This window comes from Lissotriton vulgaris, chromosome 5 (genome assembly GCF_964263255.1).
Source record: "Lissotriton vulgaris chromosome 5, aLisVul1.2, whole genome shotgun sequence".
Classification (NCBI taxonomy): Eukaryota; Metazoa; Chordata; class Amphibia; order Caudata; family Salamandridae; genus Lissotriton; species Lissotriton vulgaris.
Window position 1 is genome coordinate 1,699,434,509 of NC_141693.1, and position 18,937 is coordinate 1,699,453,445.

Consider the following 18,937-nt stretch of genomic DNA (forward strand, 5'->3'; position numbering starts at 1 on the left):
TTTACTTCCACTGACTGAGTATCTTCTACAAGCTATTTTTCTCACTTGTTGTACAACAACCTGTTGAGCCTACTCCCCCAAATATTCCCCCTGAGCACTGCTGTGAGAGATGCAGAAGCACACTGTTCTTTGAAGGAGTAGACACACCCCTGCCTCTGCTAAGGGCTATTTCCTTTCATCCTGCTAGTATGAAGGTGACAATCAGTCAGCAATCAAATCTCCCTGATTTAGGCCAAAGGAATCTCTGAATGACATGTGGTATTTATTACTGAAATGCTTACCTAGCCATTGCTCCTTTTCTTATGTCATTTTGCTCGACTCTTGGTGGTTTGTTTCAATCAAAATTAGATTGTTGATCACTTAAATAAAATATTATAACCGTTTCTATGTAGTTATAATTACTCTTGTTTCTGTTTCAGGTGTCCTGAAATGGTTATTCATGTCATGCTACAAAAAGCATTTGTGACAGTGAGGAGACTACATTCAAGTGAGTAGGCCACATTATTGTATATCTAAAATCTCAGACCTCATCAGCTATCACACCTTAACTCACTTCTCATCAGAGAAACTTTCTCCCACATATTCACATTTCCAAGACATCCTTGTTGTCACAAGCTGCAACATCCTGCATACTGACTGCACACATAAGAACAGAGGAGGCCTTACATATCATCCATTAGTCTGCATGGTCTTGCACCCTAGGCAGGAAAGTGACATTTAATTCCATGGAGTGCTTTACATACCTCTTCACGATCTCTGCAAATCCGTCTGCATCTTCCACTTCATCTACAGTCCTCCTGGGCCGCACTCCCACCCTGTAGACTTTATAGATGAATGTTTGGACATCCCCACCAATGCATTCATCTGACACCCCATAACCATCCACTCAGTGACTCCAAACGCCCAAGCAATTCAAACATGTAAAAGGCAAGAGGCACCTTAAACCTCATTGATACATTCAATGTGGCACAGAATATCACCCAACCACTTGTCGGAACAAATCCTCAAACTTTCTTTCTCAACATTACCAACTATCCAGTGCAACCATCTATACCCATGGACTGGACCAACCACCCTTACTCTCCCAATACTTCGCTCCGCATGCAAACAACACAATGAGATCAACCTAAAGAGCAAAGAAAACCTTCATATGCTTGAAAGTCTACTCCTGTGGCAACTTAAAGCTCCAAAGTCATCTCTGACCCTGCCACCTCCATGTCCTTACCGCAGTACTGTTCTAAACAACTTCTACACATTTTTAATAAACCATTTGAACACAGAAGTGCGAATTAAACCTTTCAGCACCGTGGTACTCTAAAAACCTCACTTACTACAAATGCTGTTGAGAGGAAAGAATGGAAGGAAAACAGACATTGATGACTTGACGCGACTGAAGTTTCTCTGCACAACACACAGGCAACTTATCATATCAGTGTTATACCAGCACCATCAGTTAAGCTACTAACCAAAGGATATACCTGTTCAAGGCATTTAAGCACTGCATCAACCTACACTCCTCAAATAAGTGCGATGCCATCATCTTTTCAGTGAAAAAAGACTTACTGCCCAACAGTACATCAATAACTCCTGCTTCTCTTAGAGACGCACCTCTGTATTGCATCCCACATGGCCAGCCTATAAACACCTTTATCTCTTAGACCTGACCAACATCCTCAGTTCGCTCAAACCCTACTCCAAAGACAATTGTCTTACCCTTGCCCTTCATCCAAGCTCTCTCCTAAAAAGCTCTCCCGTCTCTGTTCACTTCCTCCAAAGCCTCTCTAACCTAACACTAACATGCAAGGCGTGAAGGCAAAAACTAGGTGCAAATTGCAAGACTAACCCTTGGAGTATTTGTTACTATAGGGCTCGCCTACCTCTACTAACCTTGTGAGGCATAAATACCTGATTATTCCATACACTACTGAGACCAGATAAAATAGGGTTTGTGTATGTGCTTGCAAGAGTGTATGGCATATTGGTGAAATCCACAAATTGCAATAGGAGACATAAGAAATGCTAAGTTATTGCAAATGGATCCATGTGAGGCCCTGTTGGAAACCGCATAAAATAACGGTGATTTGAGATAGGTGAAACATGTCGACCAAATGATGCTAGAGTTAGTAATTCCTCTCAGTAAGCGCCTCACTCTGCTTTTAACCTTGTCAAGAGGATCCTAAATAAATAGGTGATTGGGATATCTTAGACCATTGTAAACAATTTTAGGATCCCAAATAAAAGACAGCAAACAGCTCCATTGCTTGGCAAGGTTTGCTTGCAGAGACAAAAGGTTACACGAGAACTGGATGATAACGCATGCCACTTGTAATTCCAGGGTGTGTGAGTTCTAATTCAACCACTCGGGGGTGTCCTGACGAAATATGTGCTTAAAAGAGATCATATAGATGTAAATACAGCGTGCCTCCCCGTTTGGTTGATTGTGTACATTTGGGAAGCTCGTTCATTTTCTCACTCTCTCCTTTAGAAAAAAACCCTATAGATATCATACTTTTTTCCCCCTCTAAAGATGGCACCCATAGTTTTGACATAATTTTAATATAAAGAATGGAAAAGGTTAGGCGATAGAGAATGCTTTCAGTTATGGAATAGTAATAGGCATGCCAATAAATAGAGAACGGTATGGCTAAGAGGCAGGTGGAAGCTCTTAAAGGAATGTATATTTGACAAGTGACATTGTTCAGTATTATGTTACTATTCACTTTTACACAGTCAAATATGGTTGCCAATTTGGTGGCGTACGGTTGCACTGTTTTTGGAAGCAGACCAAAGTGCAGCAGGTCTTTAAATAGTCGACATCCCTATCCAATACATTATCAAATATATGTGAAATGAGATATGGGGCTTATGATGTCGGAAACATTCATTTGTTGCTATTATTAACTGTACCATCTTATATCAAGTGGTGTTTTGATGCAGGACTATCAATGGCTCTGGTTCATTTTGGGAAACATTCTGAAAATATTAGTCCAATATTACAGCCATAAATTAAACCAGTCAGCATAACTGTAAATGTGTCGTAATCCTATATAGTAATGGGGTTTTCACTTCACATGCTGATCCTGATGTCTCCGTTTTTCATGCTTCAGATCATTGCAGTTCGATTTGCCTTAGAACTATTGATTAATTATGTTTAGGAAACTAATACCTATTGGTTGGTCCGATCTTCCGAAGAAGATGTTTTCTTTAAGAACCTAGAAGGCATTTGTCTGTTTGCCCAGAAGTCCTCCTGATTGACCAGGTATCATATTTGACAAATCTGGGCATGTGCCGTGTGATATTATGATTTTCCTGTTGCTTTTGTCTGAGTTAGAGAGTACTATCGGTTCCCTTCTATGACTGTGGAACTGGCAATTTAGCAACAACCAGAAAGCTCACTAAGTAGCTATAAGTACAAAAGTACTAAATATGCTGAGGGTGCGATTCCTTCTGGCACTTTCATTTTTTCTGCACTTTGTGGTAAAGACTGCATGAGAATATATGGGAGTTCATAAATATATGCTTGAAACAAAAGGTGAGAAATAGATACTGTGCAGGAAAATTAATTAGATACGAAATAGATACCATGTATGCGTATGCTAAAGTGCTCTTAGTATCACCTTATAAGACTTGATGTTGTACTCAACAAGGATAAGTAATTGTTGGCACTATTAATGAGAGAAGCCTTCTAAGGTAATACATTAAGATTAAATTGAATTATATCTAGGCCAAAATTTATTGAAATGTTTGTATAAGGTTTTGTTAAGCCCCATCAGTCACAATGTTCGATTAACAGACCAGTGGGGGTTTGGTCCGAAAGAATGCGCCAGCCAAAATAAAGTTGCCACCAAAACGTGCATAAGCGGCTCTTTTAGATCCACGGGACACCAGCCAAAAGTTCTGCAATAACAGATGAAACATACAGGCACAGTGAGATTACCTACTTGTAGGACACCCCCGCGCCGCACGGCCACCAGCTGCTGCGTGTGCCCCCGCCTGCCGATTCTGCCTGCCTCGAAGAGCCTTCCCGCCCTCGGGCCCGCCCTCAGGCCACGCCCCCCGCCTGCTGTCTCCTCCGCGTTTTGTTCCCCTGCCTGCACTGTTCCTACTGTATTCCTACTGTATTGATTATTTTTACTGAGCCCTCGTAAATCTGTGTTTTTTTTTCCCTGTGCTGCCCCTGATTTCTCCCCCATTGTGCTGACACCCCCTGCACCCGCTCCCCGCTGCCGACTCCCGCCGCCGGGGAGTGTAGCCACGCCCCCTTCCTCCCCGCTCCCGCCTCCCAGCTGCCCCTCCCTCCCTGCACTTCGCCATAAATGGCGACCGTGCGCACGCGCAGCGGTAACGAGCAGCGGTAACGCGCAGCGGGTGCGCCGATTGTGCGCCGAAGGCGCACCAAAGGTAAGCCCGTCTACGCCCATCCGCGCCTGGACCGCGCCCAGTGCCAGGACCCCTGGCCCCCGCAGACCCCAGCCCGCCCGCCGGACATACGACGCCGCCACCATCAACGCACTCAACACCGGCCGAATCCCGGGATGCTACCGAGCCACCCCGAGACGAACCCACGGACCCTTCAGCTGTCACGCCTGCAAGTTCTCCTGCAACCGGACCTGCCCCGCACCAGCACCCGCCAAGCCGAACACCAGCAGCAACCACCTCAAGTGCATCCTACTCAACACCCGCTCCGTCCACAGACACACCATCGAACTCTGGAACCTCCTCGACACCAAGGCTCCAGACGTTGCCTTCCTCACGGAAACCTGGATGAACGACTCCTCAGCGCCCGACATCGCCATCCCAGAGGGCTACAAGATAACCCGAAGAGACCGCGGCAACCAGACTGGAGGAGGCATCACCATCATCTACAGGGACACCATCCGCATCACGACCAACACCGACGACACCCTGAAAACCGCCGAACACCTGCACTTCCAGATCCACACGGACCCCAAAACCACCCTCAGAGGCACCCTCATCTACCGACCCCCGGGACCACGCACACAATTCAGCGAAGACATCGCCGACTTCATCTGCCCGCACGCCCTCCCCTCCGCTGACTACATCCTCTTGGGGGACATCAACTTCCACCTGGAGAACAACAACGACCTCAACACCACCACCCTGCTTGACAACCTCGCCAATCTCGGACTCAAGCAGCTAGTGACCACCCCCACCCACCTCGCCGGACACACACTCGACGCTGTCTTCTCATCCAGCAAGGACATCATCTTCAGCCACGCCACCGGACTCCACTGGACGGACCACAGCTGCGTCCACTTCACCTTCAGAAGATCCACGATCCACCACCACCAGCAACAGGTTGCTCGAAGAAACTGGAACAAGATCACAGCAGACCAGCTTGCCGCTTCCCTGAGCCAGCACCCCCCTGCCAGCTCAGCGAACCCCAGCCGGGCCGCCGACAACTTCACGAAGTGGATCAGCAACTGCGCAGACGACCTCGCCCCACTGAGGACCCCGCCTAGCAGACCCGGCAGCAAGAAGGCCCCTTGGTTCACCGACGAACTCAAGAGCTCCAAGAAGAACTGCCGAGCCCTCGAGAAAGCCTGGAGAAGGGAGCCAACACCGGACAACATGACCACCCTCAAGCTCGCCACCCGGAAGCACCATCAACTGATCCGCGCCACCAAGAAAAGAGCATTCAAGGACCGGCTGGACAACAACGCACACAACTGCAAGGAACTCTTCAACATCGCGAAAGAGCTCTCCAACCCCAACGCCGGAAACAACGACATCACCCCGTCGCAAGACCTCTGCAACTCCCTCGCCTCCTACTTCCACAACAAGATCGTTGACATACACAACAGCTTCAGCCCACAAACAACGCTCCCAACGACCGCACCAACTCTCCCCACCACCACCCTCAGCGCCTGGACCCAGATCAACACAGAAGACACCATCTGCACAATGAACTCTATCCACTCCGGATCTCCGACCGACCCCTGCCCCCACCACGTCTTCAACAAGGCCGACGCTGTCATTGCACCCCACCTGCGGGACATCATCAACGCCTCCTTCGACACCGCCACCTTCCCTGAGAGCTGGAAGCACGCCGAACTCAGCGCTCTACTAAAGAAACCAACAGCGGACCCCACCGAACTCAAGAATTACCGCCCCATCTCGCTCCTCCCGTTCCCAGCCAAAGTCATCGAGAAGACCGTCAACAAGCAACTGGCCGCCTTCCTCGAGACGAATGGATCCTGTGAGAAGGTGGCCTGATATGCAGTGCTCACTATTCTAGTGAACACTATGTATCAGTCCAGCAACCCTTATTGATGATTGGTTGTAAGTCAACCTTATAGACCAGCTATCCTAGTAGCGTGGATACGAGCAGTCTAAGGCTAAAGACTCGAGAGGGCGTGCTAAGCCAGCTGTTTACCACACATATACCCCTTGAACACCAAGTGAAAGGACACCACACAAGTGTTATGAAAATAAACAGTTATTTATTAAGAATCACAACAGCAAGATGGCGACCTGATCGGACGCGCAGCCTTCGGCTCCGCCGGCCCCGGAGTCCCGCACCATAATCCTGCTAGCCCCGCTTACCAGCTTTTGTTCTGAAAGGTGCGGGAAACGGAGCTGTTGCCACCGGTGTTCCGCCGACCTCTCCAATCGCCCGGAATCGTCAGCTACTGGCCGATTTGCCCCGGCCCGGGACCAGCTCGCACTGCAACGCGCCCAGACCCCACGCAACATCACAGCCGATCCGCTGCGGGGGTGGCACGACTTGACGGCGCTTCCTCGCAGGAGCGCGGCCTCGGCGCTGCCTGCCGCTGGTGGATGCAGTGTACGCTCCGGGCAGTGTGGTGACAGGGGGGAGTCGTGTCTCCCGGCGAGTCCTTTGTTCCCGGCCGCCATGTTTCTGTTCTGCTCTCCTCGTCCCTCTGGCCGCTGATTGCAACCCCCATCGGACGCTGCTTGCCTCATTGCTTTGCTACGGGCCCGCAAGCACTGCCCCTGGACCGGGCGGTCTCTCGCATGCCCCGGGATTGCTCCGGTAGCAGCATCGCGCCCCGTGATTTCCCCCGTTTCCCACCCCACATCACCTCGTTGGGAAAAAGACAAGATGGCGATGCCGGTGGCTCGCCTTGCAGCGGAAACCTATGCAGGCTCCCCACGAAAAAGCGAGCGCATCGATCCTGAGGGGGCCGGGACGCGTTCTCCCCATGAACATCTGGAAACGGGGGCACTTCAGCCTTACTTCACCCTTGGGGATGTGCTGGCGGCCCTGGGTGAGTTGGCAACGGCGATGAAGGTCACTCGTACCGAGCTGGGGGTGCGGTTTGATGCTTGCGCCCAAGCATGCAGGCAGAAGCGGGGAACTTGTCTCTCACAGGGCTCCAGACAGGAGCTGTCACAGCCTACTGCCACAACGTATCTTCGAAGGGATACAGTGGAGGTTACAGTTGCTGCATCAGTGGAAGGTAGTGGATTGTTGCCATCTTACAGCTCGGTCGTCGCTACAGTGTTTCCCCCTCGCTCCGAGCTCAACTATGCACTACTGCCTGCGACGCGGAAAAGTCGGCTACCTGTGGACTACCTTCCAGGTTCTTCCTTTGCATTATTGTCAAGACCTTGGATTGCTCTGCTTTGTGACTTTGTGGGCCCGGATACGCCAGTGGGAACTACTACCGAGGGACAACTGTATCCTGGGAGCGGACGCCATTTCTTCTTTGTCTACGCACCGCCCCCCTCCCTAGGGCGGCCATTTTCCATCGTCTTCCTGGACCGCACTGGACTATCACGTAGAAGGGGTGAGGGGCCGTGTCCCAGAACGGGCCAGGGCTAGGAGACTTTTTATGGTTAAATTACCGGGCGGATGGGTGGGGACATGGTGGTTACTGTTTTAGACCTGATTCTTACGGACTGTTTATTGACTCGCCCTGACTGATCTACTGTTGTAGCTTTGCTTGTATTGTTGTTGGGGCGGGAATGTTTCTTAGGCCGGCGGAGTCCGCATGCACATATGACTGGTCCTCCTCCCGGTTTCGCTCTTGTGGGAGTCTAGGGATGGGTTTCCGTTCCCACTCCCCCTGTCAAAGGATAATCTTTTACTTTCACTTTCCCCTTTTGCTTTTTCTTCTTCCTCCTTTCTCTTTTCTTGCTATATTTCGGGTTTTTTGGGGCGACAGACACTCTGCTAGGGGGGGGGGGGCAGGCCATAGCCTCTGCATGTGTGTAGGGTGGGGGGTTACTATTTGATTCGAGGGTTTTTTTCTATGGTGCCTTTCTTTGTTCTTTTTATGTTTTTTCCTTTTTCTTTGGTCTGTGTTAGGCGTATTGGGGGATGGGTGGTGGCACAATTGTTTAGGGGGTGTTGAGATAGCTTTCTGGTGGCATGACTCGTTTGTGACCCTCCTCTGGTCGGGACTTGCATGTTATGATTCGAACTGTTTGGTGCTGTTGTTTCTCGGCGAGTCCCACCTACATGGACCTTGTTCTTCCTCTTTATCTTTTATTAGCTTATGTGCGGAGTAATATGTACTGACCTTAATAGTTGCGTAAAAGTTCAAAATTAACCTACATTGCTCCTGTGCCCGGGTACTGTAATGCTTCTTGATCTATGCCTTACTTCTCACCTATTGCTCTGCTGCGTTACCCTGACACCATATTGTATGCACTAGTGCTTCGTAAGAGTTCGTGGCCGGCCGGACGGTTGTAGGCCTGTATATGTACTGACTTTATGCACAATAAAGGTTTTCAAAAATAAAAAAAATAAAAAAAAAGAATCACAACAGCCCTGTACTCTTTATGAGGACAGGGTACTAAGCACAAACCAAAACTCTTACAAAAATACTTAAGTTAGCACAGTATATACAAATGCCCGAGGGGCACGGAAAACCATATACTCTGAAAGTGGAATGCGAAATTACTAGCAGGTAAGTACAGTACTAATAGCCTTTGGAATCGCTAGGACTTGACTATAGAATCGTTAGATTACTTCTAGGAGACCCAGGGGACTCGGGTGCAGAGTGTGCACTCTCACGCGTGATGCAGGACAAAGTCTATGGTAGCTAGGAATTGCAAAGTTAGTGTTCTCGGGCGAACCCGACCTGGTAGGAGGAAAACGAAAGTGGATTCTGACCCTTGGATAGTGAGGCTATGCTGGGGCACCGAAATGCCGAAGTTACCTAGCCCAGGGGCTGCAGCTGCATAGGACTCAAAGGACGTCGGGAATCCTCGTAGACGGACCAGGAGCCTGGAAGAAAGAAGTTGCTGGCAGGCGACCAGTGAAGAAAGTTCGGTGGATCCAAGCCTGGATCGATGGAAGATGACACCTGAAAGCAGAGGGGACCAAGTTCGAGACTACTAGCCAGTAGTCAGTGGGCACCAGGAGGGCACCGGATGGTAGCCACCTCGACAAGGTGAGTGGGTGACGCTGTGCTCGGAGATCTCACGGACCAGGAGGCGTTGTCGGCGACCAGGATGGAGGAGCGAGCTGTCCCACGAAGATAGAAGCTGTCGGCGTCGCTGGACCCAGGATTGGGCAACAAAGCCTTGGCGAATTCAAGCCCACGCGGTGGACCTAAAATGGCGTCTGGAGTGGACCAGGAGGGTCCGGGGTGCCTCTCTTGAAGAAGGAAGCAAGGGCCAGTCTGGAGCAACCAGACCAGCAGCAGTGATGTCGTCGGGCGTCGTTCAGAAGGCCACAAGCCAGCCGGCTAGTAGCCAAACAACGCGGTGCACAGCAAACAGCAGAAGGGCCCCACGCAGATCGTGGAGATGCAGGGAGGCTGATCTTGGATGCTGGAGCTGCGCAGGGTTGGGGCTTCTCGGACCCCAAAGCACTCACCAGTGGAAGACTCGGTGGGCTTGTTACAAAGAAGTCGTGCAGTCTTGGCGATCGTCGGTCCCTCGAGGTCTCGTCGCACTCACAGTTCTCAGCTTTGCTGTAGAGGTGAGTAGAGGTCAGAGGTGCCAGGGAAGCCGGGTCTCGTCGAGCTGGGTCGTCGGATTCGTGAAGAAGGACTTGCAGCAGACCGCAGTGTTCTTAGGATGGTGCCCGCTTGATGCAGGGTGACTACTCCTTAGCCACAAGGGAGAATCTTGAAGAAGAAATCTTGAAGTCCTTTCGAAGAAAGTCGTGTCTTGATTCCAAAGATGATCTAATTTGAACAGGGGGCCCGCTCCCATCTTTATACTAAAAAAGGGGGCTGACCCGGTGACTAGGTCCTGCCTATGGGTGGGACTAGGAGGGGGGTGGTTACACCCCTCTGCCATGCCGGACTTTCCCCAGGCCAGGGGCTGGTGTGCCCCTGGAACTGGTTCTGACCGGCCTATGCGTAGTGAGCACCGGGGTGCCACTCAGCAGTCACCTTCCTGAAAAGCCCTGCCTACCCAGGATACACAAAACCATGTCTGGGACGGTGCTAGCACCGCCCCTGACAGGAAACCCTTTGTCCAGGCTCCCCTCGCTGGAAGGACTCCCAGCTGCAGGGGGTCAGACTCGTGTCTGTGGTGGCAGCATCCATTTTGTGGAGCTGAGGCTTCAGTTAACTTTAACCGGGGTTCACAGTTACATACATGTTGTGTCCCTCTAGAAGGGTGGAATGCTAACCCCGTCGCCAGAATTGGCGAGGGGTTAGTATTCCAATTCGTATGACACCTTACTCGACATGTTTTGATAAAGCAATACCAAAGATAGCATTTAACCGCGAGGATTATAATGCACTTAAGAGTATATGGTATGCGATATCATGGAACAGCTATTAGGACTTGGTTCCGCAAGCTGCAGACAGGCTCAGCTCATGCCAGAGCACCATCTCACATGATTCCAAGCACTCTGCCTTCAGGATTGTCAAGGCCTGCCATAGGAGTGACTGATAGGAATCTGTGTGTCCCTTTTAGGGTTAGGTATAGGTATACTACACCTACAGCAAAGGGTGATTACACGACTTTGCCCCAGCTGTCATGCAGCCAGTTGTGTCAAATTTAGGAGGCCAGCCAGGGGTGGCATAATACATGCTGCAGCCCCTGGCAGCCCTGGGTACACCTATGCCCTGAGTTACAGGGTCTGATAAGGTGGCCCAGTACCAATTGGTAAATGCACCTAGGGTACATGTTGTAATTTAGAGAGAGAACAGCCAGGCTGTGGGTCTGATTGGCAGGCCCACAGCCAGAGAAAGTCGTAAACCAGTGAAACAAAAGCAAAAAATCTGGGCGATCATAGGATTGCAGACCCTACTCTCCTACATGACCCCCCCCCCAAACTTTGGGACAATAAGCTAACCTTGACCAGGTGAGTCTTCTTGTTCTAAGTGGAAATATCTGGAGAGCCCATCGGCATTGCCATGATCAGTACCAGGTCTATGTTCCACTGTAAAGTCCATCCCCTGTAGGGAAATGGACCACCTAAGCAGTTTGGGGGTTTCACCCTTCATCTGATTTAGCCACAAGAGGGCCTTATGGTCGGTCTGAATCTTGAAGTGAGTGCCAAACAAGTATGGCCTCAGCTTCTTCAGGGCCCAAACCACAGCAAAGGCCTCCCTCTCAATAGCTGACCAATTCTTCTCTCTGGGGGTCAGCCTTCTGCTTATAAAAGCAATGGGCTGGTCTTGACCATCAAAATTCAGTTGAGAAAGAACAGCTCCCACACCCAACTCAGAAGCATCTGTTTGGACAATGAATGGTTTGGAGTAGTCTGGACTCTTAAGGATAGGTGCTGTGCACATGGCCTGCTTTAGGTCATCGAATGCTTTTTGACAGCCTGCTGTCCACTGAACCTTTTTTGGCATTTTCTTACTTGTCAGTTCATTTAATGGTGTCACAATGGAACCATAGTTCCTGACAAACTTTCTGTAGTATCCAGTCAGGCCCAAGAAAGCTCGAACCTGAGTCTGGGTGGTTGGAGAAGCCCAGTCCCTGATTGACTGTATTTTGCTCTCCAGTGGCTGAACCTGGCCTCCACCTACAAGGTGGCCCAGGTATACAACCTGTGTCTGCCCTATCTGGCACTTGGTGGCCTTGATAGTGAGGCCTGCTGCTTGCAGAGCCTCTAACACTTTCCTCAGGTGGACCAGGTGATCCTCCCAGGTGGAGCTAAAGACAGCAATATCATCTAGATATGCTGCACAGAAGTCATCCAGCCCAGTAAGGACTTGATTCACCAACCTTTGGAAGGTGGCAGGTGCATTTTTCAGACCAAAGGGCATTACCACGAATTGATAATGCCCACCAGGGGTTGAAAATGCTGTCTTGGGCTTAGCATCCTCAGCTAACCTGATTTGCCAATACCCAGCTGTTAAGTCAAATGTACTTAAGTAGTTGGCAGAAGCCAATCTATCTATAAGTTCATCCCCCCTTGGTATTGGGTGGGCATCAGTCTTAGTGACTGCATTGAGACCCCTGTAGTCTACGCAAAACCTCATCTCTCTCTTACCATCTTGGGTGTGAGGCTTTGGCACTAGAACTACTGGACTAGCCCAAGGGCTATCTGAGGGTTCAATGACTCCCAACTCCAACATTTTCTGCACTTCAGTTTTTATGCAGTCTCTAACATGATCAGGCTGCCTGTAGATTTTACTCTTGACTGGCAGGCTGTCACCAGTGTCAACCTCATGGGTGCACCAATTGGTCTGACTGGGTGTCAGAGAGAACATATGTCTGAAAGACTGAAGAACCTGTTTACAGTCTTTCTGCTGATGTTCAGAGAGGCTGCCACAAAAGACAACACCATCTACTGACCCATCATCAGGATTCTGAGTGAGCAGGTCTGGGAGAGGGTCACTCTCTTCCTCCTGTCCCTCATCTATGGCCATGAGCAAGCTCATGTCCTTCCTGTCGACATATGCTTTGAGCCTGTTGACATGGAGTACCCTGTGGGGGCTCCTGGGAGTTCCAAGGTCCACCAGGTAGGTGACCTCTCCCTTTTGCTCAAGAATTGTGTGGGGCCCAGACCATTTGTCTTTGAGTGCTGCTGGGGCCACTGGCTCCAACACCCACACCTTCTGTCCAGGCTGGTAAACAGTCAGGACAGCCTTTTGGTCATGCCAAGCTTTTTGAAGTTCTTGACTGAACTTAAGGTTTTCAGATGCCTTCTCCATATACTCAGCTATCCTGGAGCGGAGACCAAGTACATAGTCCACTATGTTGGTTGCAGGCTTTTTGAGAGGTCTCTCCCATCCTTCCTTCACCAAACACAGGGGGCCTCTCACAGGATGCCCATACAAAAGTTCAAAAGGGCTGTAGCCAACCCCCTTTTGTGGGACCTCTCTGTAAGCAAACAGAAGGCAGGGAATCAGGACATCCCATCTACGCCTGAGCTTTTCAGGTAGTCCATGAATCATCCCTTTTAGGGTCCTGTTGAACCTTTCAACAAGCCCATTGCATTGTGGATGATAGGGTGTAGTGAATTTGTAATTGACACCACATTCCTTCCACATAGCAGTTAAGTAGCTTGACATGAAGTTTGCACCTCTGTCAGAGACAACCTCCTTAGGGAAGCCCACTCTGGAGAACACTCCAACTAGGGCCCTTGCCACTACAGGTGCTGTAGTGGTCCTAAGTGGAATAGCTTCAGGATACCTGGTGGCATGATCCACTACCACCAGTATAAACTTGTGCCCTGATGCTGTCTGGGGTTCCATTGGACCAACAATGTCAATCCCCACTCTTTCAAAGGGCACCCCCACCACAGGCATTGGTATAAGGGGGGCCTTTGTTGTGCCACCTGACTTACCACTGGCTTGGCAAGTGACACAGGAGCGACAAAACTCCTTGGTATCCTCATTCATGTGAGGCCAGTGAAAGTTTGAGACAAGCCTGTCCCAAGTCTTTGTCTGGCCTAAGTGACCTGCTAAGGGAATCTCATGGGCCAAGGTAAGTAGGAAACCTCTCTGAGACAAGGGTACAACCAGCCTCCTGGTCATGCCAGGCTTGGGGTCTCTTGACTCAGTGTACAGGAGTCCATCTTCCCAGTATACCTTGTGGGTACCTGTGGCGTTCCCAGCAGCCTCAGCAGCAGCTTGCTGTCTGAGGGGTTCAAGAGAAGGGCAGTCTAACTGGTCCTTCCCCAGGTCTTCCCTTGAGGGTCCCCTGAACCCAAGAATTCAACTTGATCAAGTTCAATCTCTCTAGGCTCAGTTTCCCTCAATTCCTGTAGGTCAGCCTCCTCTGAGACTTGATCCACAACCTGGGGCAAGGGGGAAGGCACAGCCTTAACCCTACTGCTCTTTTTCTTGGAAGGTGTCTGGTCCATTGTTCCAGGATCCAGCACCTGTTCAGTGGGGCATTTCCTGACCTGTGACCTGGTCACAGCAAACACATGTGCTGGCAAGCCTAACATTTCCATGTGAGTCCTCTGCTCCACCTTTGTCCATTGTGATGACTCCAAATCATTGCCCAACAAACAATCCACTGGGAGGTCTGAACTAACTACAACCGTCTTTTGGCCAGTTACCCCTCCCCAGGAGAAAGCTACAATCGCCATACTGTGAGTGGTAGTGACATTGCTTGCATTGGTCACCAGGAATTCTGTACCTGGCATGATCTGTCCAGGGTCCACAAAGTTAGGTGTCACCATTGTGACACTGGCACAAGTGTCCCTATAGGCCTGAGCCATTTTTCCATTAATGAAAGGTGTCTGTCTGTATTTGCCCAAAGTGTTGGGACTTATGTCAGGGGACATATCCATATCCCCTGTACTGACAAGGACAGCCTGAGTGAGTGTACCAACTAAGTTGTCACACCCCTCAGAACCCAGGGTTAACCCTACTAAACCCTTGGGAGGTGCACTACCACTGCTGACTGTACTAGGGGGCACAGGTGCCTTAGGGGCTGCAGTGGCAGGAGTCTGCCCTCCTCCTTTCTTGGTGCACTCACTAAACCAGTGAGTTTTACTTTTGCAGTATTGGCACCACCTTTTAGATTGGCCTTCTTTCTTCTTTTGGGGAGCCTGACCCCCACCCTCTTTGGGTTGCTGGGGACCTGTCGAAGACTTCTGGTCATTTTGTTCCCCCTTAGAATCTTTACCCTTCTGGTCTGCTTTCTTCTGACCACCTTGATTCTGGCCCTGGTTCTGCTTAACTCTTGTTCTAACCCATCTGTCTGCCTTCTTTCCCAATTCTTGGGGAGAGGTCAGATCTGAGTCAACAAGATGCTGATGCAACAACTGGTTCTGACAATTGTTTAAAATTTGTTCTCTCATCATCAAATTATACAATCCTTTATAATCAGTAACCTTACTGCCCAGCAACCAGCCCTCAAAAGCCTTAGTGGCACAATCTACAAAGTCAGACCAATCTTGAGACTGAGTTTTCTGGGTATCCCTGAACAGCACCCTGTACTGCTCAGTGGTTAGGCCAAACCCTTCAACCAGTGTGTTTTTCAAGACTTGGTAATTGTTAGCATCCTCCACCCTTGTGGTGAGGAGCTTATCTCTACCTTTGCCTTCAAAGGAGAGCCACAAGATAGCTGCCCACTGACTCTGGGGAACACCCTGCACAGTGCAGGCCCTCTCCAGAGCAGTAATCCATTTGTGGATGTCATCCCCTTGTTTAAAGGGGGGCACTATCTTACCAAGGTGCTTTGTATCAAAACTCCTTTCCCTATTGCTAGGTACAATGCTGCCACCAGTGGGGACTACCCCACTTAACTGTTGCTCTCTAGCAAAGGCAAGCCTTTCTTTGGCCAGGGCAAGTTCTTCCCTTTCAATCTTCAGATTGGCTGCCCTTTCTTTAGCTTCATACACTCTCCTCTGAGGGGAAGTCATCCCTCTTTGAGAAGAGTTGTGAGAGCCATTGGTTTGAAGGGATCTGCCAGAGCCTCTTGACAGAGATCTGGCTCGTCCATTCCCAATGTTAAGCTGACCTGATAGTGGCCCCAGGGGTCCCCCAGTACCACTGTCATGTTTGCTTAAGTTGGACCTGGTTAGTCTACTGACTTCTACCTGTCCCTTGTCTGCCTCATCCCCAGAGGGATCCTCATCCTCATCCTCCTCTACATCCTCGTTCTCAGGTGAGAGGTGGATTAGGTCAGGGTCTCCTCTGGTTCCCTCAAGGGGAGGCATGCCTCCATCTGGATTAGAAGGGCTAAGAAGTCTCTCAGCCTTTCTGGCATCATAAGTCTCTAGGAGACCAATCAGAAAGGAGGTGGTGGGGTTAGCCTCTTGCTTAATCTTCCTTGTGTTACATACTTGTCGTAACTCACGGAAGCTAAGCACAGTATATCTTGAAGGGATGACCTGTGGAGGGTCAACTGACACAAGGGGAGACTCAGAGTTTCCTCCTTTGTCCGACATACTGTTTCTAGTGTGGTGTAAGTGATGCACCTACCTACACTATGTGTTTGCCTACTGATCCCTTGCTAAGAGTTGCAGCCAAGGTGTGCTAGGCCTTGAGGAGCTGCAACAGCTGGTTCAGTAGAACTCAGCGTATTCTAAGCTTAGTTATATGTACCTGAAGTACTTATGTGATCTTTCAACAAGATATTCTTAGGATACGTGTGGTAAAACAACAGCAAGCTCAAATCCCAACCGCTGCTCACCAATGTGAGAAGGTGGCCTGATATGCAGTGCTCACTATTCTAGTGAACACTATGTATCAGTCCAGCAACCCTTATTGATAATTGGTTGTAAGTCACCCTTATAGACCAGCTATCCTAGTAGCGTGGATACGAGCAGTCTAAGGCTAAAGACTCGAGAGGGCGTGCTAAGCCAGCTGTTTACCACACATATACCCCTTGAACACCAAGTGAAAGGACACCACACAAGTGTTATGAAAATAAACAGTTATTTATTAAGAATCACAACAGCCCTGTACTCTTTATGAGGACAGGGTACTAAGCACAAACCAAAACTCTTACAAAAATACTTAAGTTAGTGAGGTAATGTGAATTTTTATGCTCAATTGTGTCCCCTACTACGTACCCCAACGGCTCCATGTACGTGCTTAAAGTGCATGTAAGTTCCCTCCACAATCAGTTATGAAGACGCAAATACATTTGCGTCCAACGTTAACATGTCCTCTTTCAGATCCGCCATGAATGGATCAATAATTCAGTTCCTAAGTATGCCGTGCCACCGTCTTTACATGGTGCACTTTCATGTTTTCATGGCTCTGGCGAAGGCCCTGATTTCTGCCATCGAGCCTTTTCCTGACTTCTGCCTCTGAAAGCTGCAGCCTGGACCTGCATCTGCATCCCTGAACTTTGACTTACTCCCTGCGCGGCAAGTGGTGCCCGGCTCTGCCTGACTCCCTGCCAAAACTGTATTCAGCCTTCAAGTTATCTGCTCCGCGAAAATACATTCTTGTCCAGTAGTTTAGGTAAACATCCCCCCAGCTGCAGAGTAAAGGGCCCGGCCTTTCTGTCTCCATGTAAGTAATTCATAGCTCCTGTTACCATGGTAGGCCCATGGCCCCTCGCATTACACGTAGACACATATGCACGCATTAGCAGTCAGTATAGAATAGCCTCTGCCCGAGAAACCTTTCCTTCTAGATAATACAGTTCTCCAAACACAAAATACCAGATATGATTTAGGAACAAGTCGATCTGACCCACCAGACTTCTGTCTCTAATCCTAGCGCTAAATGTCAAGTCCCCTTCACCCTCCAGTTCCACGTCAGTCACACGTCATGCTGCTGCGCGCGCATCTCTGCCATATATTTCTGCTGACACTGCAGGATTCTTCTAGGGATCCACCCACTTGCGCCACTTCTGTGATTGAAATGCTGAAATGTTTTTTCTTCTATGTGACGTTTCTGGCACCCACCTCCGTGTACACCCTTGTGCACGCCTTCTGATTACATATTGTTACGCACATGTTTCTTATCTTGTTTCTTTCAGCTGTTACGCCTTCTGAACCCATCACCACTGTGATGATACTATATATACTGTGTACTGTTAATAAATCATTGTACATGTCCATGATTTCCCTTCCTGAACCCTCGTGGTGATGGATCATGCTACCTGGTTCGAACCAATTCCATTTTATGGAATAAAACCCCTTAAAACTCAGATGCCACGGACTCTGTGTCTCTTATTTTGATTGAGCTATTTTATTGAACTTTACCGCATAGAAATTAAGTACCAGGTAATTTTATTTACCACAGTATATACAAATGCCCGAGGGGCACGGAAAACCATATACTCTGAAAGTGGAATGCGAAATTACTAGCAGGTAAGTACAGTACTAATAGCCTTTGGAATCGCTAGGACTTGACTATAGAATCGTTAGATTACTTCTAGGAGACCCAGGGGACTCGGGTGCAGAGTGTGCACTCTCACGCGTGATGCGGGACAAAGTCTATGGTAGCTAGGAATTGCAAAGTTAGTGTTCTCGGGCGAACCCGACCTGGTAGGAGGAAAACGAAAGTGGATTCTGACCCTTGGATAGTGAGGCTATGCTGGGGCACCGAAATGCCGAAGTTACCTAGCCCAGGGGCTGCAGCTGCATAGGACTCAAAGGACGTCGGGAATCCTCGTAGACGGACCAGGAGCCTGGAAGAAAGAAGTTGCTGGCAGGCGACCAGTGAAGAAAGTTCGGTGGATCCAAGCCTGGATCGATGGAAGATGACACCTGAAAGCAGAGGGGACCAAGTTCGAGACTACTAGCCAGTAGTCAGTGGGCACCAGGAGGGCACCGGATGGTAGCCACCTCGACAAGGTGAGTGGGTGACGCTGTGCTCGGAGATCTCACGGACCAGGAGGCGTTGTCGGCGACCAGGATGGAGGAGCGAGCTGTCCCACGAAGATAGAAGCTGTCGGCGTCGCTGGACCCAGGATTGGGCAACAAAGCCTTGGCGAATTCAAGCCCACGCGGTGGACCTAAAATGGCGTCTGGAGTGGACCAGGAGGGTCCGGGGTGCCTCTCTTGAAGAAGGAAGCAAGGGCCAGTCTGGAGCAACCAGACCAGCAGCAGTGATGTCGTCGGGCGTCGTTCAGAAGGCCACAAGCCAGCCGGCTAGTAGCCAAACAA

The 18,937-nt window shown here is 49.7% G+C and overlaps 1 protein-coding gene across 1 annotated transcript in view; it reads left to right on the top strand.

Annotated features, from left to right (window-relative positions):
- Positions 1–18,937, top strand: part of LOC147716989 (uncharacterized) — a 555,946-nt gene that overhangs the window by 17,727 nt on the left and 519,282 nt on the right. The window contains exon 3 of the mRNA XM_086919831.1: positions 420–487. Coding sequence (XP_086775957.1) covers positions 420–487 — 68 coding nt within the window. The remainder of the gene's footprint in view (positions 1–419; positions 488–18,937) is intronic.